The 25,102-nt window shown below is 30.2% G+C and overlaps 1 protein-coding gene across 7 annotated transcripts in view; it reads left to right on the top strand.

The window, feature by feature from the left end:
• Nucleotides 1–25,102, top strand: part of LOC143042526 (minichromosome maintenance domain-containing protein 2-like) — a 91,962-nt gene that overhangs the window by 62,385 nt on the left and 4,475 nt on the right. For 4 of the 7 annotated variants that reach the window (XM_076214892.1, XM_076214893.1, XM_076214891.1 and 1 more), the window contains 2 exons: nucleotides 5,805–5,914; nucleotides 20,316–20,389. In XM_076214892.1, the coding sequence (XP_076071007.1) occupies nucleotides 5,805–5,914; nucleotides 20,316–20,389 (184 nt within the window). Of the gene's footprint in view, nucleotides 1–1,922; nucleotides 1,984–4,931; nucleotides 5,037–5,804; nucleotides 5,915–20,315; nucleotides 20,390–25,102 lie in introns of those variants that run through there. The other 3 variants (XR_012968030.1, XR_012968029.1, XR_012968031.1) reach the window with 3 other exon arrangements.

Genomic DNA, 25,102 nt, shown 5'->3' with positions numbered 1-25,102 from the left:
TGCGGTATATTGAACCCCCTACTATAGACCTTGAATTTCAAAAGTTCAAGCTATTCTAACTCCTTAACATAGTTGTAATACTCCAATAAGTAGTTTGTATGTATTTAATATTCTGGAAAAGATATTTTGAAAATTTTACTTAGCCATGGTATTTTGAACCCCCTGCGGTATATTGAACCCCCTACTATAGACCTTGAATTTTAAAAATTCAAGCTATTCTAAATCCTTAACATAGTTATATTACTCCAGTAAGTAGTTTGTATGTATTTAATATACTGGAAAAGATATTTTAAATTGGTCCACATAGGTCCAAAGGATCCAAAATTAAACTCTGCTTGATTTCATCAAAAATTGAATTAATGAGGTTCTTTGATATGCAAAATCTAACCCTGTATTTAGATTTTTAATTTGGGGTCCCGTTTTTAATTGGTCAACATTAAAAAGGGACTAAAATTAAACTAAGATTGATTTTAACAAAAATTGAATTCTCAGGGTTCATTTTACCGCATGGTATTTTGACCCCGGGTTCACTTTTTAGGGGGTTCAAAATACCATATGACACCTGTTTTAAATTGGTCCACATAGGTCCAAAGGATCCAAAATTAAACTCTGCTTGATTTCATCAAAAATTGAATTAATGAGGTTCTTTGATATGCAAAATCTAACCCTGTATTTAGATTTTTAATTTGGGGTCCCGTTTTTAATTGGTCAACATTAAAAAGGGACTAAAATTAAACTTAGATTGATTTTAACAAAAATTGAATTCTCAGGGTTCATTGATATGCTGATTCTAAACATGTATTTAGATTTTTTATAATGGGCCCAGTTTTTATGTTGGTCCAATATTTATATGCTAAATCTAACAATGTATTTAGTTTTTAGATTTTTGGGCCCCATTTTTAAATTGGTTCATATTGAGGTCCAAAGGGTCCAAAACTAGAATTTGTTTGATTTCATGAAAAATCAAATTATTGGTGTTCTTTGATATGCCAAATCTATCTGTGATTTTAGATATTTAATTTTTGGTCCCGTTTTCAAATTGGTCTACATTAAGGTCGTAAGGGTCCAAAATTTAAATGTGTTTGATTTAAATAAAATTTGAATTTTTAAGGTTCTTTGATATGCGGAATCTAAACATGTATTTAGATTTTTGATTATGGGCCCAGTTTTCAAGTTGGTCCAAATTCGGGTCCAAAATTTAACTTTGTTTGATTTCAACAAAAATTGAATGTATGGGGTTTTCACACAGGCACTTGTCTCAGAAAAAAAATTTCTTATATTCCTTAATATATTAACACAAGGTACCTAACTTGCATTTTAGAAAAATGTCAGGCGGTGACAAAATTATGTTATATGCCGATTTCTTGGCTGTCAACCTCACTAATACTTGTTATGTCGTAAATCTAAATTGATTTATCTTCTCTATGGTGTATAACACGCCTTCTTTTGTTGTCGGAATCATCCGTTGAAATTCTTACCAAGAATGTCAATGGGAAGATTTGTGTCTAAAAAAGGAAACTCGTAACTTATTAGACATACCACAAATAACACTTGTTAGATTTTTTTCGCAGTATCTTATACAATTTTACTAATTGGGTGATAAGTTCTATTCAGACAAAAACTAAAAGTTTTTTTTTAAACAATTATTATAATTAATCATTTACTGCGAGACGTTTATTTCCAATTTTGCATTGGTAGACAAAATAATTACACATTACATCAATGTCATTCAAACTCTCTCTTGACTTTACGTCTGAATTGAAATAAGATCAGATAATCTGACAATCATTTAGACTTTTCCATAAAATATGACCAATCGGAAACCAAGATACATAAAGAGAGTGACAAAAATACCTTTTACTGCGAGACATTTATTTCAAATTTTGCATCGGTAGACTAAATAATTATGATTGACATTCTAGGGTAGGATTGCTACGGATGATACCGACAACAAAAGTAGGAGTGTTATACACCAGTGTGAAGGTAAACAATTTAGATTTACAACATAACAAGTTTAAGTGGGGTTGGGTTGACAGCCGAAAAATCGGCATATAACGAAATTTCGTCACCGCCGTAAATTTTTCTAAAATGCGAGTTAAGTACCTTGTGTTATATTGAGGTATATAGAGAAAAAAATTCTGATTCAAGTGCCAGTGGGATCGCATATGCTAAATCTATCCATGTATTTAGATTTTTGAATTTTGGGCCCTATTATCAAATTGGTCCACATTGAGGTCAAAAGAGTCCAAAATTAAACTTTTTTTTGATTTCATAAAAATCGAATTCTTGGGATTCTTTGATATGCTGAATCAATCCATGTATTTAGATTTTTGATATTGGACCATTAAAGGAAATTTTTTTTTTAAGTGCACTAGACCACATTCCTTCTGTGTCAAATATTTAATCACAATCTAAATTCAGAGTTGTATCAAGCTTGAAAGTTGTGTCCATATTGGCCATTATTTCTTCAGAGTTTGACTTCTGTGGTTGTATCAAGCTGCACCCTGCAGATCATTTTATTGGTTATTATCTTGAATATTATTAATGATAAAGAGAAACTGTAAACAGCAAAATTGTTCAGCAAGATCTTCAAATAAAATTGTCAATTGATTCCTTAAGGAGTTATTGCCCTTTTAGGACAATTTTAAACCATTTGTTTATCATGTTTACTAACTTCAAAAAATCTTTTTCTCTGATACTACTGAACCAATTCCAATCAAACTTAAGCTTAATGGTCCTTATGATATCTGGAATAAAGTTTGTGTTTTATTTTCTGTTGTGTCAAAAAAACATGGATGCCATGGCTAAAAAAAGTGCACAGGGGTAAAATGCAGTTTTGGCTTATATTATCAAACACTTACGCATTTAGAGCAAATCTGATGTGAGGTAAAAAATGTTCATTAGGTCTAGTTCTATCAGCTCTAAAAATTTCAGATAAATCTAACATCCCATTGTTGGGTTGCTGCCACTAAATTGGAAGTTTTAAGTAAGTTTTTATACGACTGCAAAAATTAAAGTTGTTTGGTCGTATATTGGTATCACGTCTTCGTCGCCTGAAGACAGATGGTTTCCGGATAATAACTTTAGTATAAGTATATAGAAATCAATAAAATTTTAACACAATGTTTATAACCATAAAAGGAAAGTTGGGATTGCTTAAGGGGGTTATGGTTCGAAAGGTTTAGAATTAGGGGCCAAAAGGGGCCCAAAACAAGCATTTTTCTAGTTTACAGACAATAGATCTCTCTGAAATTGTACTACAAAGTTTCTTACTACAAAAGTAAGGCTGGCTCAAGTCATTGAGCAAATGGGAGCAAATAAGGGGAAAAAACAAGGGTTTTTCTGGTTAATGGACAATTTAGACAATTTAACTTCTAAAACAAAATTACAGCTTATCATCTCAAGACAATCATCATTTCTAAAATACATAATTTTCAAGCAGTGTAAGGGAGGTAATCCAATTCCATTTTATGAATACTGTTATATATATGTTTGATTACCTCCCTTACACTGCTTGAAAATTATGTATTTTAGAAATGATGATTGTCTTGAGATGATAAGCTGTAATTTTGTTTTAGAAGTTACTAATATGAGGCAGGCATTACTGTGAATGGGGACGAAGTTTGTTTAAATTATTTTTTTTGTATTTTAAATATTTGTTAAAAAAAAGATACGGAAATACCGTAACGTTTCCGATTTTGGTTCTGTTGTTAGGGATTTTACTTGTGACGTTATTTAAGTTATGACGTCATGTTCAATGTAAACAAAGAAACGCAATGCATCAGGTAGGCCTAACGTTTATTCATACCAAAGACAAAGAATGATTAAAAATGAAATATCGGTATTGTGTTCCTTGAGTTCCTATATTTTACTAGACTAATCAAAGTCTCACGACAACAAGACCGGAAGAAGGAAGTAGAGTTATGTGTTCTGCGCAGATCCGGAAATTAAAAAACACGACAAAAAAAAATTGAACGATTTTGAGTTCATTAGTACAATGAAAAAATTTTCCCGATTTTTTTTTTTTTTTTTTTTTTTTTTTTTATTGAATTTTCTACTGTAATAGGGGACTTTGTCCCCATATTAATTAATATTTTAACCATGACTGTATGTCATTTTATATTTTAATATTTTATGATGTATTTAAATGAGTAGTATTACAAACTGAATTAGAAATTTGAATTGAAATTATTTTTGGAATACAGGAAAGGGGGAGGTAAAAAAAAAATTGGAGAGGGGGTGGGGGGAACAATTTTTCTCATTTCAGATTTCAGAAATAAAAAAAAAATTGGAGGGGATTAATACATGTAATATTCAACAGCATAGTGAATTGCTCAAAAGCAACAAAAAAATTATTTAAGTTCATTAGACCACATTCATTCTGTGTCAGAAACCTATGCTGTGTCAACTATTTAATCACAATCCAAATTCAGAGCTGTATCAAGCTTGAATGTTGTGTCCATACTTGCTCCAACTGTTCAGGGTTCGATAATTATCATCTGGTTGGTAATTATCTGGAATATTATTAATAATAAAAATAAACTGTAAACAGCAAAAAAATGTTCAGCAAAGTAAGATCTCCAAATAAGTTTCTATGACCAAAATTGTCACTGACCCTTTAAAGAAAATTTTTCACAATTTGTTCATCTAGTTTGCTTACTTTAAAAAATCTTCTTCTTTGAAACTGCTGTATCAAATTCAACAGATTGGGCTGGAGGAGTTTCAGAGTATTTTGTATAAATTTTGTATTTTATTTCCTTGTACATCAAGAAACATAGCCACTATGGCTAAAATGAAACATAGGGGTAACATGTATTTTTTGCTTTTGAAGAAAATGTTACACTAATCAAGAACATTTAGATAGAATTTTTAAGCCATTAATTAATTTATATTGAAAAGCAAAAATTATTATTGAGAGCCTCTTGTTTCAGTTGCTTTGAGTAACAGGAAAACTATGTTTGTTAGCTAGAATCAACAAAGACAAAGATAAACATCCAGTCAACAAACAGGAAGTGTTAACTCAAAATAACATAGGGGTAGAATCATGAATTACATAGGGGTAGAATCATGAATTACATAGGGGTAGAATCATGAATAACATAGGGGTAGAATCATGAATTACATAGGGGTAGAATCATGAATAACATAGGGGTAGAATCATGAATTACATAGGGGTAGAATCATGAATTACATAGGGGTAGAATCATGAATAACATAGGGGTAGAATCATGAATAAAATCCAGTCAAAGTCATATTTATGGTAAAAATGCTCATAAGATGTGATTAGTGCCATAATATTGGCCAAGAAAATTAAGTTTTACAAAATCATGTAATTTTTGCTTTAGAAACATATATAAGGCCAAAAATAAATTTTAATTGTTTAATGTTGCCTACCTTCTTGCATAACTACCTTCTTTAACATCCCCGAAAAAAAATTGACACAAATCAGTTAATATGTTTTACAAAGATTTTTTTTGCTTTTACAAAGATTTCTTGTCTAAAACATATAACTTATGTTGTTGGTCATGAAATTAAAATCCCAAACCCTACAAGGCACAGAAAGGCAACATCATAATAGTTCTTTCAAATATTATTCATTTCAAATTTAGAGTGGAAAGGTAGCAGAATTTAGTTTTGTGTCCAAAAATCATAAAATAATAAAAATTGCACACCTACATGTGAGTGCAAAATGTTGAAAATATGCGATTATAAAACCCCAAATGTTAGAGGTGTTAGTAAAGACAGATATTATGATAGAATTATTGAGTTTGCTTGCTTTAATTTTTGTATCACAAATATTGTAGATATTCCCTGTCAATGAGTCATGCTAGACTTAGTCTGAGAAGTGAAATTACAGTTGAAGATGGTTTAATGGCTATTTGGATCTATGAAGAGTCCTTAACAGAAAGATTAGGTACATAAAGTGGGCTAAGTAATAAGGAAATATTATAGGAACCGATAACAGTGTTAAAAAATGAAAGTCTTTCTAGAACCTTACTTGAATTGAAATGAAATAAACAGAGGTAGTCCTCATATCAGACAACATCATTTAAGGAAAAAAAGGGATTATGTAATATGATTTTTTTATAAAATTCCTGGAACTCTTATGATACTTTCATAAAAAAAAAGGATATTCACAAAAAAATGCTTGACAATTTTTTTTCAAGAGTATAGTGCAATTTGATATATGATAACTATGAAAGCTTTTTTTGGTGCAAATCTGAACATTCTTTTCATGATAATTTACTTTTCATTATGATCGGTCAAAAAAATTCATTTGAAAACCAGCCTGATATTCATATAACCATAGAGGGGGACCTCTGTGGTCGAGTGGTTTAAGTACTAAGTAGTTACTACTGTAATCACTAGCCATTCAACACTAGGGTTGTGAGTTCAAACCCCACTCGGGTGGTTAATTGAATAGGATTCTTAGTTTTCCTATCGACGGTCATGGTTTTTCTCCGGGCACTTCAGCTTCCTCCACCAATAAAAACTGGCTGTCACAAAAGAAGCCCAAAAGCGGTGCTTAAAAGTGGCGTTAAAACACCTAAAATTAAATAAATAAATATAACCATAGATTAACTTAATAAATATGCAGGCATCTATTGTATAAGGATACATGTTTTCCAAATCAACATGTTATCATTGTCAACTAATTCAGATAAAAAAGAGTATAAAGAGAAGTGGGACGAGACCATAATTGTCGTCCCTTGATTTTCGTTGTTCACGAATATAGTCCCTAGTGTTGACAGTGGGTTACTTGCCATTAATTTTTATACCCCTTCCAAATTTAAGTCTCCATGTTTAATGCCTCAAATTGCAAGTAGGGGGTGAAATTACACTGTAAAAAAATTGGGTCCAGAATTTTAATGGAAAGTAGTGATTTGGTTCAGCTGAAAAAGGTACGCCAACCATTACAGAATGTTAATGAATTGTTACATGCACGTGAAAATATCACGCAAGATGAAAATTCTGTCAAATCACTTTTACATCAACTATTAGATAAAACCGACAGTTTATTTGAACTCGTTAAATCAATAGACAAACAATGTATAGAAGACAAACAAGATTTCCAAAATAAGATCGATCAAGTCAACGATAGGATTACCGCTTTTTCAAAAAAAATGTGTACTATTGACGAACACCAGACACAACATTTATATGACATTGAAAACAGTGTCAAGTTGGTTAAAGTTGACCAGGACAAAAATTTTAGTCACGTTCATAACAAAATACAAAGCCTCGCCGATAGAGTAAAAGATTTACCAAGCCGTACACAGTACAACGCCAAAAACTTTGAAGTGGAAAAATCAAATGAAAATATAGATTATCGTAGTTTTAACTGCAACACAGCCAATACATCAAAGACATATATAGATCAATCACATACAACAATAAGAAACACTCAAATATTTCCAGAGGAACGGAAAGAAAAAACATTGATAATAGGAAGTTCCATAATTAAAGGCATCGATGCAAACAAAGTTGGAAAAGATGTTCACATACGAACAAATAGAGGCGCAACAGTACCAACATTAACAGAAAAGATTAAAAAATCTAATATACAACATTACAAAAGTATTATTTTAGTTGTTGGTGGAAATGATGCCTCGTCAAGGATACATCCAGAAGCTTTCAAAGAAAAATATGATGATATGATAAAAACTGTCAAATCGATAAACCCAGGAATAAACATTGCTGTATCTGAGATTTGTCCAAGACGGAATGTTGATACAGAAATTTATAATGCAATATTACACAGGGTTTCTACTGAACATAAGTTAAAAATCATCAAACAAACAGATGCATTTGTCTCCAGAGGCGGCGATCTCGTTTCTTCTTACTACCACCGTGATGGAATACACCTCACTAATCAGGGTACAATTCTTTTACTTAGAAACATAAACAAAGTTGTAAACATTTTCAACCAAACAACTATTTCTCAGTCCAATAATGAAAGTATTGAACAGCATGGTAAAAGACAAACCATTGCAAATACATTCAATGGTATCTGCTTTAATTGTGGCTTTTATGGTCATCATTGTAAAGACTGTCACACACTTTAGGATAAATCTGATGTATTTCAATTTGTAGACAAAGTATCAAATCATAGTAAATCATTACTACTTCATAACAATTTCGATATACTTCTTAATTTATGTCCAAATTGTAATACATCAAAATGTATATGTACTCAAAAATGTATGTCTGTAGCTGAGAATTTTAAAAACCAAAGTTCTACAGAAAATTGTCAAAAATCAGAAAATGGTAAATATGCTAATAGCCTCAGCTCAAAACCTAATTGTAATAGAAACAAACATTATCAAAAAAACTGTCTTAATCTAAAATGTAAAGGTTTCAATGCTGTATGCCTTAATGTTAGACATATTTTATCTAAATTTGACGAGTTAAAAAATATAATTACTATAAATAACAAATATTTAGATTTATTTGGATTAGTTGAAACATTCTTAAAACCTGACATTAACAATGAACAATGTAAAGTGCCGGGATACAAAATTTTCAGAAAAGATCGCCAGTGTAAGGATGGTGGTGGCATATTGGTTTATGTCAAAGATTCTATTGCAGTTAAAAATCGTTCTGATTTATCCATTAATACATTAGAAACTTTATGGTTAGAGGTAGAATTTCCAAAATCTAAACCTTTCTTCATTTGTACTATTTATAGACCACCAAATTCCCCTCAATCCTGGATAGATCTTTTTGAGGAAGAATTTAATGCAGCTCTTTCAGAAAACAAAGAGATAATTTTAATGGGGGACTTTAATATTGACTTGATTAAAATTGAGAATAAAAAATGGATCAATTTCATAAACAATTTTAATCTTCAACAACAAATTCGCACTGCAACACGTATTTGTGACAAATCTGAAACTCTAATTGATCATATTTACACTACTAATCCTGAAAATATTGTCCATTGTCATGTACCTTCATATGCTTTAAGTGACCACTATCCTGTATGCTTAAATAGAAAAATCAATATAAAGATAAAAAAAGAAAATCATATCGAAATAAAGTATAGGTGTTTCAAAAAATTTAATGAAGATGCCTTTTGTACAGACTTACATCAAACCCCTTTTCATATTGTTGAAATGGAAGATGATATTGATATTGCTGTCGACAAATGGTATGAACTTTTTAATCAAGTTATAAACAAGCATGCACCAATGAAAACTAAAAGAGTAAAAACATTTAAACAAGCCGAATGGTTTAATGAAGAAATTAAAAACTCCATTCAATATAGGAATATGTATCATTCAAAAAAAGATTGGATAAACTTTAAAAAGTGGCGTAATAAAACAACGTCGTTAATATTTAATGCAAAAAAGGAATATTACCAAAACGCCATAACTAGTTCCAAAAATAGTAAAGAACTTTGGAATCATATTAAAGAGTTAAATCCAAAAGAGGATAATATTTTTCCACCTAAAATGCAGTATGAAAATCAAACGGTTTATAACAACCAAGATATTGTAAATACTCTTAATGTTCATTTTTCATCCGTAGCTGAAAAACTTATTGGAAATAATACTTCAGATATGGATTTTTCTATGCTACAAAATTTTACTAGTGAAAAATTAAAGAAAACTGAAAATTTTCATTTAAAACTCATTTCCATTGGAGAGGTGTGTTCTCAACTAAAACATCTTAATATTAATAAATCCGCAGGTTTAGATGGAATAGGTCCCAAATTTTTAAAGCTAAGTGCAGAAATAATATCCCCATCACTAACTTTTTTAATAAACAAAAGTATAACTTCAAATCGTTTTCCGCAAAAATTAAAACTTGCAAGAGTAACTGCTATACATAAAGGAGGACCAAGAGATATTCCCTCAAATTATCGTCCAATTTCTATTTTGAATACCATATCTAAAATTTTCGAAAGACATGTATGTACACAGTTATATGAATTCCTTAACAATAAAAAATTGTTACATATCGCCCAGTCAGGTTTCAGACAAGGTCATTCCTGCCAAACAGCGCTAACTAAACTAATTGACGAATGGTTAAAATATTTAGATAATGGAGAAATAGTTGGTACAGTGTTTTTAGATTTCAGTAAGGCTTTTGACCTTATAAACCATGCCATACTTCTAGAAAAGTTAAAATTTTATCATATCGGAAAACATATGATAGATTGGATAAAATCGTATTTGTCTGACAGACAACAAGAAGTCCAATACGCAAACATTAAATCTGATAAATCGTTTGTAAAGTATGGAGTGCCTCAAGGTTCTATTTTAGGTCCGCTGTTATTTTTAATATATATAAATGATTTACCACTTCATGTTAAACAATCCAATATGGATTTATATGCTGATGATTCAACATTGCATTTTCATGATAAAAACATTGAAAAAATAAACAGCATATTGCAAAATGATTTAAATGCTATACAATCTTGGTGTAACAATAACAGTATGAAAATCAATGCACAAAAAACTAAGTGTATGAAATTGGGTTCAAAACAAAAACTTAAACAACTATCAGAATTATGTATTACCGTCAACGAAACATGTATTGAGAATGTCCATTCTTTCAAATTACTTGGAATAGACATTGATGAAAATTTAAGCTGGGAAGATCATGTTGATCGTATATGTAAAATTATCTCATCTAAAGTATCACTTTTATATAAAATTAAAGTATATTTGCCAATACACACAAGGCAACTATTTTATAATGCATATATTCTACCATATATAGACTATTGTAGTTCAGTTTGGGGAAATTTATTACAAAAAGATTCAGATAGAATCATAAAACTTCAAAAAAGAGTAGCAAGAATTATACTGGAATGCGATATTTCTATTCCATCTAATTTCATGTTTTCTTCTTTAAAATGGCTATCTTTTACCAAAAGAATAAAATACCAACAATCAATTCTAATGTATAAAATTGTAAATGGGCTAACACCTGATTACTTAGCAATACTAAATATTGATGATGTGCAACGCCACAACTTACGATCTGTCTCTAATAATGATCTTTTTGTTCCAAGACCAAATACAAATTTTTATAAAAAATCTTTTCATTATTCTGCAACCAAAGTATGGAATAATTTACCACTCGAAATAAAAAAATGTCCTAATGTGGAATTATTCAAGAAACATAGTTATAATCATTTTCTTGAAAATTATATGCAAGTCAACTAATTTGTTTTCCTTTAACAAAACTATATCAAATATTGTCATTTATTACCCTTTGTATATTTCAATGATTGAATTGTGTATATACTAGTAATATATATTGTAAATTAATGTATGAATGTATGAATGTTAACTGTATGCATGTATTTTGTTTGAGGGCCTCAATGAAAATTAGACTATTTCTAATTGAGTTACCCTCTTTAAATAAAGAATTTATTATTATATTATTATTATTATTATGTTAAAAATTAGCACTTCGGAAGCTGTCAAAAGATTTCAAGACGCCCTCAACATAAAATTGTCCATATTTTGAGTTAGAGCCGATGAAGTTTTCTATAATTTTGAAATAATTTGTCTCAAAAGTAGTACAACACACTGTAAAAATTTCATTGAGAAAGCGCAGGTTGGATTTTTTTAATTTTCATTTATGTTCTAAAAGAAATGCACTACAAATTAATTGTGGTCTTCGGACCAAGTTTCTGTCAGATATGTCAGATCCAAAATATATATACAAATGCAGTACAATGTACCATTAGACTAGTTTAAAGGCTTCATTGAACTTAGATTGGTAAACATCACCCAAATGTACTCATTGGATAAGGGAGTTTTATTTTGACTAACACAGGAATAACAAATTAGGGTACAAGGTTTTTCAAATGTCTTGTCTGTCTGTCAGTCCACACAATGACAATCTACTTACAGAAAACAATCATTTAAATTGTTTGCACCTTTGACTGAAATCCTAACCTTGAAAATTTTCCAATCTGTTTGGCTCTGAGTGCTTCAAAAACAACTCCATGAGAGAGGAAACCACATTCATCTGGTTTGTTTTCTATTTTTATACCCATGTAAATTTAAGAAGAGACCCTAAAATGGCAACAAACTATACAAACAATTTTGGTGGTTAGAATATTACCAGATTCTGAATTCCAAACTAAATATTTTGATGGGTACTGAAATAGTTGCAGTTACAAAGTTGTAAAAATTGACAGGAAGAAAACTGTGAAGCATATCTTAGCTGTAATTCAGTATGAATGCAAAAATTAAACAAAATTCTTTTGTTTAATTGTTAAAAGAAATTCTTAGGTTAATTGTAAAAAGAAATACTTAATTTAATAGTAAAAATAAATACTGAAATTAAAAGTAAAAATAAAAACTTATTTATTAATAGTAAAAAGAAATACTTATTTTGATAGTAAAAAGAAAAATGTATGGATAGCCTAATGAAAAACAATATTTGAGGTAAATTGCATGTTTTGAATTGTCAAGTATTTACAAAAGTGTCTCAAATTTAGTTGTTTTGTGACAATTTGCTAGCAAAATGTTTTCTTCAATATAATCGAAAGTCTATAGTTAATGATTTTTACCTAAACGAAATATTTTTTATTATGCCCCAGTCGTAGCAGAGGGGTCATTAAGTTTTACCCTTGTACGTCCCAAAGTTGGTTTCTGTTTTCTTACTTTAGTTTGCCTCAACCAAATGTCATACACAATGCTTATTTCAACAAAACACAGAGTTTGAATTTTGGTGGTGTCACTTTCACCGTTCTAGAGTTATGCCCCTTTAAAAATGGGAAAATTGCTGAATTTTTCATTTCCTTTCTCTAACTTTAGTTTGCCTCAACCAAACGTTATGGAAGTTATTCACAATGCTAATTACCACAAAATACAGATCTAGTTTGAAATTTAGTGGTGTCGCATTAACCATTCCAGTGATATGCCCCTTTACAAATGGAAATATTACTGATTTTTTTCGTTTCCTTTCTCTTACTTTAGTTTGCCTCAACCAAATGTTAAAAAACTTATACACAATTCTTAATAACACTAAACGCAGATCAAGATGGAATTTTTGTGGTAACACTTCTACTGTTCTAGAGTTATGCCCCTTTACAAATAGAAAAACTGCTGAATTTTTGTTCTGTTCTCTAAATTAAGTTGGCCTCAACCCAATGTCATGAAACTTATACACAATACTTATTACCACAAAACTCCAATCAAGTACAAATTTTGGTAGCATCACTTTGAACCTTCTTCTGTTTTGTCACTTTATAACTTTATATGATATGCATGCGGGGACATCATCTGTGTCCTATGGACACATTTCCCATTTGGTCCGAGACCACAATTATTTCGTAGTGCATTTCTTTTAGAACATAAATGAAAATTTAAAAAATCCCACCTTCGCTTTCTCAATGAAATTTTTACAGTGTGTTGTACTACTTTTGAGACAAATTATATCAAAATTATAGAAAACTTCATCAGCTCTAAATCAAAATACGAACAATTTTATGTTGAGGGCGTCTTGAAATCTTTTGACAGCTTCCGAAGTGCTAATTTTTAACTTTTTTCAGCTGAACCTAATCACTACTTTCCTTTAAAATTCTAGACCCAATTTTTTTTACAGTGTAATTTCACCCCTGAACTTGCAATTTGAGGCATTAAACAAGGAGAAATAAATTTGGAAGGGGTATAAAAATTAATGGCAAGTAACCCACTGTCAACACAAGGGACTATATTCGTGAACATCGAAAAATCAAGGGACAACAATTGTGGTCCAGGACCATTTATTAATTATATTCTGAAACAGTTAATAAAAAGGGTACCAGTTACTAAGGTTGTACAAAACTCATTTAAGTTGTGATTGCCAATGAAGCTCTTTTTCTGAAGACCAAACAACTGCATGTCACTGTATACCTTTTAACTATGAGTAAAACATACTTTATGAATCCATACCATAAAAGGCCCATGTATGCAGACATGTGACAGAGTTGTCGCCACAGGACTGGAGATTTGGAAATTTTCAGGTGACATTTTTATCGAAGTATGCAATCTCTGCTTGAGCTACATTGTCAATTTTGGTACCACTACTGAACAGTGGTGTTGAATGGATATAGTTGTGACCTTTCTTGTGGGTAGCTGTCTCCATATGTATGGTAAAGTCATTAGGGTCACCATAGTCAGCTTTGCAAGAAGTGTGGTAGGCATAAATATATTTGAGTTCATAAAGACATTTGTCTTTGAGGTTCAGTAATATAACTGTTCAATGTTTTCAACAGCATCAAATTAAAGTTAAATTTATACAACTTAATCTTTGTCAGTATTCCACTTTTAATCATCCAGGCTTGTGTCTTAAACTTGCTAGTTGATCACCAGGTAATAGCCAATACTATTTAATTGCAGTATATACAGTCTTATCCTTAACACCTTCATTGATTACTCGAGGCTAATTACCTATTTACCTTTTGACACAAAAACAATAACAGGAAATGGGGAAGGTCTATTAACAGGACAGATAAAACCAGGACAGTTATTTTCGATACGTTTTTATCTGTAACTTTTGTTTTACTTAACATATTGTTAAAATTTAAATTGTATAATAAAGAACAGGGTATTTACTTATATTATTTGTAAAAAATATAAAAATAAATGATAAGTAAGTTAAAAAAAAATCTGCCAGGACAGTTTAATTTTAAGAAAAAAATGGCTGAAATTGCAGAGAAAAGTTTACTTATAATTGAAATATTTTCTACAAAACAACTGTCTGGCATAATATTTTTGTACAATTATAAAGTTTATGAAATATTCATTCTAAAAATCTATAATTTAGTATTTTTTTCATTTTCTAAAGGTAAAAAAATCTGCCAGGACAGTAACCTTTCACGTTGGAAATTTTGTTGAAATTATTTCAAAATCAAAATACAAAGTCAAATATCTTCCTCAAAATAAATGTCTGGTAAACAAATGTTAGTTCATTGAAAAGTTTAGAATATAAGCTTTATGAAAATATAAAATTATATGAACTTTTATGTCATTAACACCAAAAAAATCTGCCAGGACAGTAGCCTACTCCGTTAAATTTTAAGAAAAAAATGGCTGAAATAGTCGAGAAAAGTTTACATATAATTGTTATATTTCTTCACCACAATTGTCTAGCAGAATATTTTTGTACGATTATAAAGATTATGGAATAATCTTTCTAAAAACCTATGATTTAATATTTTCTTCGTCTTTTAAAGGTAAAAAAATCTGCCAGGACAGTAGCCTTTTACGTTAGAAATTTTGTTGAATTTAGTTCAAAATCAAAATATAAAGTTCAATATCTTCTTCAAAATAAATGTCCGGTAAACAAATTTTAGTTCATTGAAAAGTTTAGAACATAAGCTATAAGAAAATATAAAATTATATGAACATTATTTCATCAACGACAAAAAAATCTGCCAGGACAGTTGCCTACTCCGTTAAATTTTAAGAAAAAAATGGCTGAAATAGTCGAGAAAAGTTTACATATAATTGTTATATTTCTTCACAACAATTGTCTAGCAGAATATTTTTGTACGATTATAAAGATTATGGAATAATCTTTCTAAAAACCTATGATTTAATATTTTCTTCGTCTTTTAAAGGTAAAAAAATCTGCCAGGACAGTAGCCTTTTACGTTAGAAATTTTGTTGAATTTAGTTCAAAATCAAAATATAAAGTTCAATATCTTCTTCTAAATAAATGTCCGGTAAACAAATTTTAGTTCATTGAAAAGTTTAGAACATAAGCTTTAAGAAAATATAAAATTATATGAACATTATTTCATCAACGACAAATAAATCTGCCAGTACAGTAGCCTACTCCGTTAAATTTTAAGAAAAAAATGGCTGAAATAGTCGAGAAAAGTTTACATATAATTGTTATATTTCTTCACAACAATTGTCTAGCAGAATATTTTTGTACGATTATAAAGATTATGGAATAATCTTTCTAAAAACCTATGATTTAATATTTTCTTCGTCTTTTAAAGGTAAAAAAATCTGCCAGGACAGTAGCCTTTTACGTTAGAAATTTTGTTGAATTTAGTTCAAAATCAAAATATAAAGTTCAATATCTTCTTCAAAATTAATGTCCGGTAAACAAATTTTAGTTCATTGAAAAGTTTAGAACATAAGCTTTAAGAAAATATAAAATTATATGAACATTATTTCTTCAACGACAAAAAAATCTGTCAGGACAATAGCCCACTCCGTTTGAATTATCAGCTGGACTTTAGCCTACTATGCTACATGTTTTATTAATGGCAGAAAAAAAATGTTTTTAATCATAAAAAAAAATGTATATTTATTAACTTATCTGGCATTCTTTTTTGAAATGATAATTAGGACTTAATTATTAAAAAAAAACTATAAATTAAAAACAAATTTGCTAGGACAGTACTATTACATAGGAACAAGTGAAGAATTCTGAAAATTTTTTTTTTATTCTATTCAAAGTTTTCAGTTTGAAAATCCGTGATAGAGTCATCAAAGTGATTATTTTTAGAAAACATAATTACATTGGTGTGGTTATTTAAACATTATTTGTTGATTTAATTCGATCTCTTTTCATTGTATCACAGGCAGAAGACATATATCAGAATTATGTTTTGACAGTAATAAAAACTTCAAAGTCACTGATTGGTGTCAAATACTCAAAAGATGTTTATTCACTAATAAGTAATTTGTTTAGAGCACAGGAAAGTGTCACCTTTTGTTTATCCCTTACATAAAAAAGAGTTTCCAAATATTGCATTTTTTTAACTCATTTCTGCCATTTACACCCTTACATGTTTTCTAATGAATCAAATTTGCCTTGCACAGTCACAATTAAGTACATTCCAACATAGTTTACCTTTTCCAAAAAAAAATCACAAGATATTCTATACTAGTTCTAGTTGTTCTACATGTATCCCACCTGAAAAACTTGTAAAAACAAAATTAAACAGCATTTGGTATTGCGAACATCCCACAATTTATTGCATTAAATTTTATCTTTAAATATAAAATCCATTAGTTTTCCTCAAATTAAAGCTAAATATCTTCTTTACCACACGCTCGTTTTACGGTTGACATGACAGAATATACAAATACACAGTTTCGATGACAGATCGTTAAGCTTAGCACGTGCCAACTAAATATTTAGCTATAAGACGACTCATGGGCTGCTTTTTAAGGAATTCTTCTATTATCAAATGACTTTTTTTTTTTTAAATTTCCCAAAATTTAATGCTAAAACTTTCCAACAATTATAACAACAACAATAATATTTTTAAAATAATGATAAAAAAATAATAATCTATTGAACTTTTGATTTTGATTTGAAACAAATTTGTCCACAAGTTAAGACAGAATAAGTTACTGTCCTGGCAAATTTTTTAATTCACTTTTTTTTTTAAATTATGATTGTGGCTAGCTTTTACTTTATTGTAGTATCAAAATTGTAATTCAGACAATCGCAAAACAGAAACTATTCCAATATTATATTTAAAAACTACGTTGTTAATTTCTGCAATTTATACAGAAATTTAACGGAGTAGGCTACTGTCCTGGCATATTTTTTTGGCGTTAAGGAAATAAATGTCCATATCATTTTATATTTTCATCAAGCTTATATTTCAAACTTTTCAATGATTTAAAATTTGTTTACAAGACTTTTATTTTGAAGAAGATATTTAACTTTATATTTTGATTTTGAAATAATTTCAACAAAATTTCTTACGTGAAAGGCTACTGTCCTGGCAGATTTTTTTACCTTTAAAAGAGGCAAAAAATATTAAATCATAGATTTTTAGAAATATTATTCCATAATCTTAATTATCGTACAAAAATATTATGCCAGACAGTTGTTCTGAAGAAAATATAACAATTATAGGTAAACTTTTCTCGACAATTTCAGCCATTTTTTCTTACAATTTAACGGAGTAAGCTACTGTCCTGGCAGATTTTTTTGGTGTTAATGACATAAAAGTTCATATAATTTTATATTTTCATAAAGCTTATATTCTAAACTTTTCAATGAACTAACATTTGTTTACCAGACATTTATTTTGAAGAAGATATTTAACTTTGTATTTTGATTTTGAAATAATTTCAACAAAAATTCCAATGTGAAAGGCTACTGTCCTGGCAGATTTTTTTACCTTTAAAAGATGAAAAAAATACTAAATTATAGATTTTTAGAATGAATATTTCATAAACTTTATAATCATACAAAAATATTCTGCCAGACAGTTGTTTTGTAGAAAATATTTCAATTATATGCCAGACAGTTGTTTTGTAGAAAATATTTCAATTATAAGTAAACTTTTCTCTGCAATTTCAGCCATTTTTTTTCTTAAAATTAAACTGTCCTGGCAGATTTTTTTTAACTTACTTATTTTTTATTTTTATATTTTTACAAATAATATAAGTAAATACCCTGTTCTTTATTATACAATTTAAATTTTAACAATATGTTGAGTAAAACAAAAGTTACAGATAAAAACGTATCGAAAATAATTGTCCTGGTTTTATCTGTCCTGTTAATAGACCTTCCCCAGGAAATGGTAACTTCCGTTTTTCTCGGACTTTTACTATATCAATTTTGAGTTTCTCTGTCATTATCAATTTTGTAAACAAAAATGTCTACTGAAAATCTTTCATTGACATTTTCAAAAAAGTGGAAGATTTCAAATTTTAACAGGAGGGACGGAAGAGGGTCTGAAAAGCGGGAGTTAAAATCTCGATTTTGACTTCCGCTTGAAGAATCACATGTATGTGTATGACAAAATGTAAATTAATTCAAAAGTGAAAACCAGCACCTCACCAATACAACAAAGAACAAATAAACAAATGTGTTTTACAGCAACCAACAAAACCAACAATTGAATCACAGGTTCCAGGCTTGAGGACAGAAAAAAAACCCAACTGAATCACCTAAGCCAGGAACAAAAAGAACGTTCAAACATGTTTCTGAGTCTAAAACCTTCTAAATTGGGACAGTGACATGTAATAGTCTAGTCAATCTAGCATACATTTGACATTAACCTTGAAGTAATTGCAACAGAAGATTTTAAAGTTTTAATCTTTAGCAGTTTACCCCAAATATACATAGAAAAAAGTCCCATAAAATCTAACTAGAGGAAAACTAAAAAATCACGATATGAAAATTTCTATGGAGATTTGCATTGATATGGGAGATAACTCTGCAACAAGGCAGAAATATCAATAAAAATTGATACAAAATTATAACTTTACCGCTTCTATTCAAAAGAATGTATTGATTCTTGATATTTTAGCCGTCTTTATAGTATAACAAACAACTCTTAAGGTGTTTTCATATGTTTTATCGTTTTCATAATTCATAAGTTGACCATTTATTAGATTTTTCAGCATGTTAAGGAGGTTTGGAATAAGTGTCAAATGTTCAGACTTCTTGATGTTTTTCCATATGATAAAAGGTAAAATATTTGGCCCCATAACACCTATTTATATTTTAGCATAAGACTTCATAGCTCATAAAAGGTCATTTGAAAAAATGTAAGCAGATTCTTGATTTTTTTTAACTTGAGACCTAATTAATACCAATGTAAGTATAAGGTAAAAATCCAAGTCAGCCTTTTCCCGCCATATTTTATAAATCAAATATCTCTTAAAAGGACCTATCAATATTTTTTAGCTTATTTTGATCCTCAACTAATATTCTTTCAGCTTATGAATTTCAAATTCTTGAATTATTTAATTTTACCTTAGATCACCTAATTATATATATATATATACGTACATCCATCAGGTAAAAAATCTCAGATTGAATAAAAGTTATTAAGCAGATAGTCTTCTTTTTGTGGTTTAAAGTTTTTTTAAACAAGGTAGCTGCTGAACAAATATAATTTACAGATATAAACAATACCAAATATTCACATTCAAAATGGTCACAAAGCCATAAATTTGCAATTTCTTTAATGAAAAGTTTTTAAAAAAATGAAAAAATACCCATAACATTTCGTTTTTTACATTTCATGATCAGAAGATTGTATATTATAGTCGAATACAAACTTAAAACCCCATCAAAGTATGATATTTTACAGTAATTTTAAGAAAATCAACCCAAAACTGACAAAAAAGACTAATTTCTGCAGAGTTATCTCCATGCTGATTTTGAGTTTTCCTCAAGTTAGATTTTATGGGACTTTTTCTGTGTATATTTTAGGCTTAATGCTATATAGATTAGAACTAAAACATTTTCTGTTGCAATTAGTTTGAGGTTCAAACTTAGTTTGACTGGACTATAATGGCAATCTGTAAAATCAGTTGTAAAGAGCTGATGTGTATAAGATTTTAATAGATTTATTTTTATTATAGGTCATTCATTACTGAGTCTTCAGCCCTGCCCACATGTTCAGCATGACAATAAACACCAGTACTTTGGAAAAGAGGTTTGTATGTTTAGTGATTGTTACAAACATTTCTGTGTAAATGAATCCTTATAATTGTCACATCCATCGATATCAAGAGTGTTAATGTATCCTTATAATGGTCATTTCAATCAAGAGTGTTAATGAATCCTTATAATGGTCGTATCCATCAACAGTGTTAATGAATCCTTATAATGGTCATATCAATCAAGAGTGTTAATGAATCCTTATAATGGTCATATCAATCAAGAGTGTTAATGAATCCTTATAATGGTCATATCAATCAAGAGTGTTAATGAATCCTTATAATGGTCATATCAATCAAGAGTGTTAATGAATCCTTATAATGGTCATATCAATCAAGAGTGTTAATGAATCCTTATAATGGTCATATCCATCAAAGGATTCATTTACACTCTTAATGAATATGACATTTATAAGGAAAAATTAACACTCTTATAAATGAATATGACATTAATAAGGATACATTAACGCTCTTGATTGATATGACCATAATAAGGATTCAAAACATTCTTGATGGATAAGGTTACATTAACACTCTTGGTGGATATGACCATAATCTCCCAATTGATACGATATTCCCGTGCTTGCATTTCCTATCATGATTTTCTTGATAGAGGGTTGCTGCTCACAAGGAAGCTATTAAACCAAGAGTTCCAAATGGTGAAGTTGAAATCATCCCTTCGTAAATTTTACGGATGCCATCACAAGTTGGTTGAACGTTATGGAATAACCGTATCACAAATGATATCATTATGTTCCTTACGTCGTAACTACAATCCCCTTCCCTTTCCTGAATGTGACCTACCGAATTAGACTATTTACCGGATTTGTTATCACATAAGCAACACGACAGGTGCCACATGTGGAGCAGGATCTGCTTACCCTTCCGGAGCACCTGAGATCACCCCTAGTTTTTTGGTGGGGTTCGTGTTGTTTATTCTTTAGTTTTCTATGTTGTGTCGTTTGTGCTGTTGTTTGTTTGTCTTTTTCATTTTTAGCCATGGCGTTGTCCGTTTGTTTTAGATTTATGAGTTTGACTGTCCCTTTAATATCTTTCGTCCCTTTTTCATAAGGAAACATAAACTCTCCTGATGGATATGACATTTATAAGGATACATTAACACTCTTGATGGATATGACCATTATATGGATTCATTAACACTCTTGATGGATATGATATTGACCATTAAATAAAGGCAACAGTAGTATACCAATGTTCAATCTCATAAATCCATGGACAAAAAACAAAATCGGGGTAACAAACTAAAACTGAGGGAAACGCATTAAATATAAGAGGAGAACAACGACACAACACTACAATGTAACACACACAGAAACGGACCAAGCAACAGACAAAATCCCACGAGAATAACAAATATAACATTAACACTCTTGATTGAAATGACCATTATAAGGATATATTAACACTCTTGAAGGATATGACCATTATAAGGATTCATTAACACTCTTTATGAATATGACATTTATAAGGATACATTAACACTCTTGATTGATATGACCATTATAAAGACTCCTTAACACTCTTGATGGATATGACCATTATAAAGACTCCTTAACACTCTTGAAGGATATGACCATTATAAGGATACATTAACACTCTAGGTGGATACGACCATTATAAGGATTCATTAACACTCTTGATGGATATGATATTGACCATTAACACTCTTGATGGATATGACCATTATAAGGAAGTATTAACACTCTTGATGGATATGACCATTATAAGGATACATAATGGTCATATCAATCAAGAGTGTTAATGTATCCTTATAATGGTCATATCAATCAAGAGTGTTAATGAATCCTTATAATGGTCATATCAATCAAGAGTGTTAATGAATCCTTATAATGGTCATATCAATCAAGAGTGTTAATGAATCCTTATAATGGTCATATCAATCAAGAGTGTTAATGTATCCTTATAATGGTCATATCAATCAAGAGTGTTAATGAATCCTTATAATGGTCATATCAATCAAGAGTGTTAATGTATCCTTATAATGTTTTATCTCCATCAAGAGCTATTAGTACTTTGTAAGTGTTTAGCTCACCTGGCCTGAAGGTCACTTGGCGTCAGGCATCCGTTGTCGTTAACTTTTACAAAAATCTTCTCCTCTGACACTACTGGGCCAAATTTAACCAAACTTGTCCACAATCATCATAAGGGTATCTAGTTTTAAAAATGTGTCCAATGACCCCGCCAGCTAACCAAGATGGGGGATATGTCTAAAAATAAAACATAGGGTAAAATGCAGTTTTTCTGCCCCACCTACGATAGTAGAGGGGCATTATGTTTTCTGGTCTGTGCGTCCGTTCGTCCGTCCGTTCGTCCGTCCGTCTGTTCGTTCGTCCGTCTGTCCCGCTTCAGGTTAAAGTTTTTGGTCAAGGTAGTTTTTGATGAAGTTGAAATCCAATCAACTTGAAACTTAGTACACATGTTCCTTATGATATGATCTTTCTAATTTTAAAGCCAAATTAAACTTTTGACCCCAATTTCACGGTCCACTGAACATAGAAAATGAAAGTGCATGTTTCAGGTTAAAGTTTTTGGTCAAGGTAGTTTTTGATGAAGTTGAAGTCCAGTCAACTTGAAACTTAGTACACATGTTCCTTATGATATGATCTTTCTAATTTTAAAGCCAAATTAAACTTTTGACCCCAATTTCACGGTCCACTGAACATAGAAAATGAAAGTGCATGTTTCAGGTTAAAGTTTTTGGTCAAGGTAGTTTTTGATGAAGTTGAAGTCCAGTCAACTTGAAACTTAGTACACATGTTCCTTATGATATGATCTTTCTAATTTTAAAGCCAAATTAAACTTTTGACCCCAATTTCACGGTCCACTGAACATAGAAAATGAAAGTGCATGTTTCAGGTTAAAGTTTTTGGTCAAGGTAGTTTTTGATGAAGTTGAAGTCCAATCAACTTGAAACTTAGTACACATGTTCCCTATGATATTATCTTTCTAATTTTAATGCCTAATTATATTTTTTATCCAATTTCGTGGTCCATTGAACATGGAAAATGATAGTGCGAGTGGGGCATCCGTGTACTTTGGACACATTCTTGTTGGCTCTGAAACCAAAGCATTTTGAGCAAATCTGATGATAGGTGATATAGTCAATTTTAAACAATTTTCATAAATTTATTAAATTTTTGTAAATTTTTTCAAAATATTTCCCACTGTAACTAGGCCAAGTTCATTATAGATAGAAATAATTGTAAGCAGCAAGAATGTTCAGTTAAGTAAAATCTACAAAGACATCACCATCACTAAAACACAATTTGTCAGGACTCCATCTGTGTCCTTTGTTTAATATGCACATAGACCAAGGTGAGTGACACAGGCTTTTTAGAGCATCTAGTTTAAATTGTCTGATACATTGCTGATATAAACCTTAATAAAATTTTGATTAAAATCAGGCAAAATTTTGACTTTTGCTCGCAATGCAATATTTCAATTAATAAATATTTTCAAGGGACCATTCTCTTTTTAAAATATAAATCAGCACTAATTTTTAGAAAACAAAGTTTTGTGTCATATATATTTATGTATTTGTGGGTGGTCGCAGAGGCATTGTCCATAGACAATTACTTAAGTTTAAGTGAATGAATCTCTATGAAATTTTACAGGGAGGTTTAATACCATAAAAGAAAATTTGGGATTGATTTTGGAGGTTATAGTACCAACAGTTCAAAAATTAAGGGACAAAAACAAGCATGTTTGTTGTTTCCTGACAATAACTTGTGTGTTCGTGTATGGATCTTTGAAGGTTCCATATCACAAAAGGAAGGCTGAGATTCAATTTAGGGGTAATTGCCCTAAACGTTTAGGAATTAACAGCCAAAAACAAGCATTTTCTAGTTTCCACACAATAACTTGTTTGTAAGTGTATGGATCTCTCTGAAATTGTAATGCAAGATACCATACCACAAATGGAAGGCTGGTATTGAGTTTGGGGGTAATTGCATCAATGATTCAGGAATTAGGGGCCAAAAATGGATGCTTGGATGATGGTCCATCCTATTACAGAAGCCTACAGCTTCTTGGTTAAAGATGAATCTTTAAAGCAAAGAGAATCAATTAAATGAGATAAAAATGGCCACAAATATAAGATTTGAAACATCCACATTTAATGCTGTCATAAAATATTTCAATAATACAAAACTTTCTATAATTGTCTTTATCATAATCACTAAAATGAAAGTTCATCTTTCCATCAACATTATCAAATTCTTCACATTTCCATCATGACATAAAGTTCATTCATATATCCAACACAACACTATCCTGGAAAAATCGACAGCTCTGGTCAATCCACAATGTTACCGGTTTCTGTAAAGAATGGAACTCCTGTAAAATAGTATTTAGGTTGTCATTAAACAGACAAAACAGCATTAATATATTTCTTTTTACATGTCTTAACACCTCTTCTAGCTTCAACCTCTCTTAGATAAAATTTCTTAAATGTTTTTGAAGATTTCCAATTTGCTGTTTTCATAATTGTATCTAGAGTGATACCAGCACTAAAAGCTGCAGATGTAGAGGCGCCTCTGAAAGAATGCGCCTGAAATTTTGTAACATCAATACCAGATGAAGTCAAGACAATTTTTAACCATCGAGCTAAAGTTGAGGTTGATATTTTACGCCATGTTCTAAAAGACACCAGGAGATAATCATCCTTG

This window comes from Mytilus galloprovincialis, chromosome 8 (assembly GCF_965363235.1).
Source record: "Mytilus galloprovincialis chromosome 8, xbMytGall1.hap1.1, whole genome shotgun sequence".
Lineage (NCBI taxonomy): Eukaryota > Metazoa > Mollusca > Bivalvia > Mytilida > Mytilidae > Mytilus > Mytilus galloprovincialis.
The sequence above is the reverse complement of the archived record's forward strand: the minus strand, read 5'-3'. Positions and strand labels throughout refer to the sequence as shown.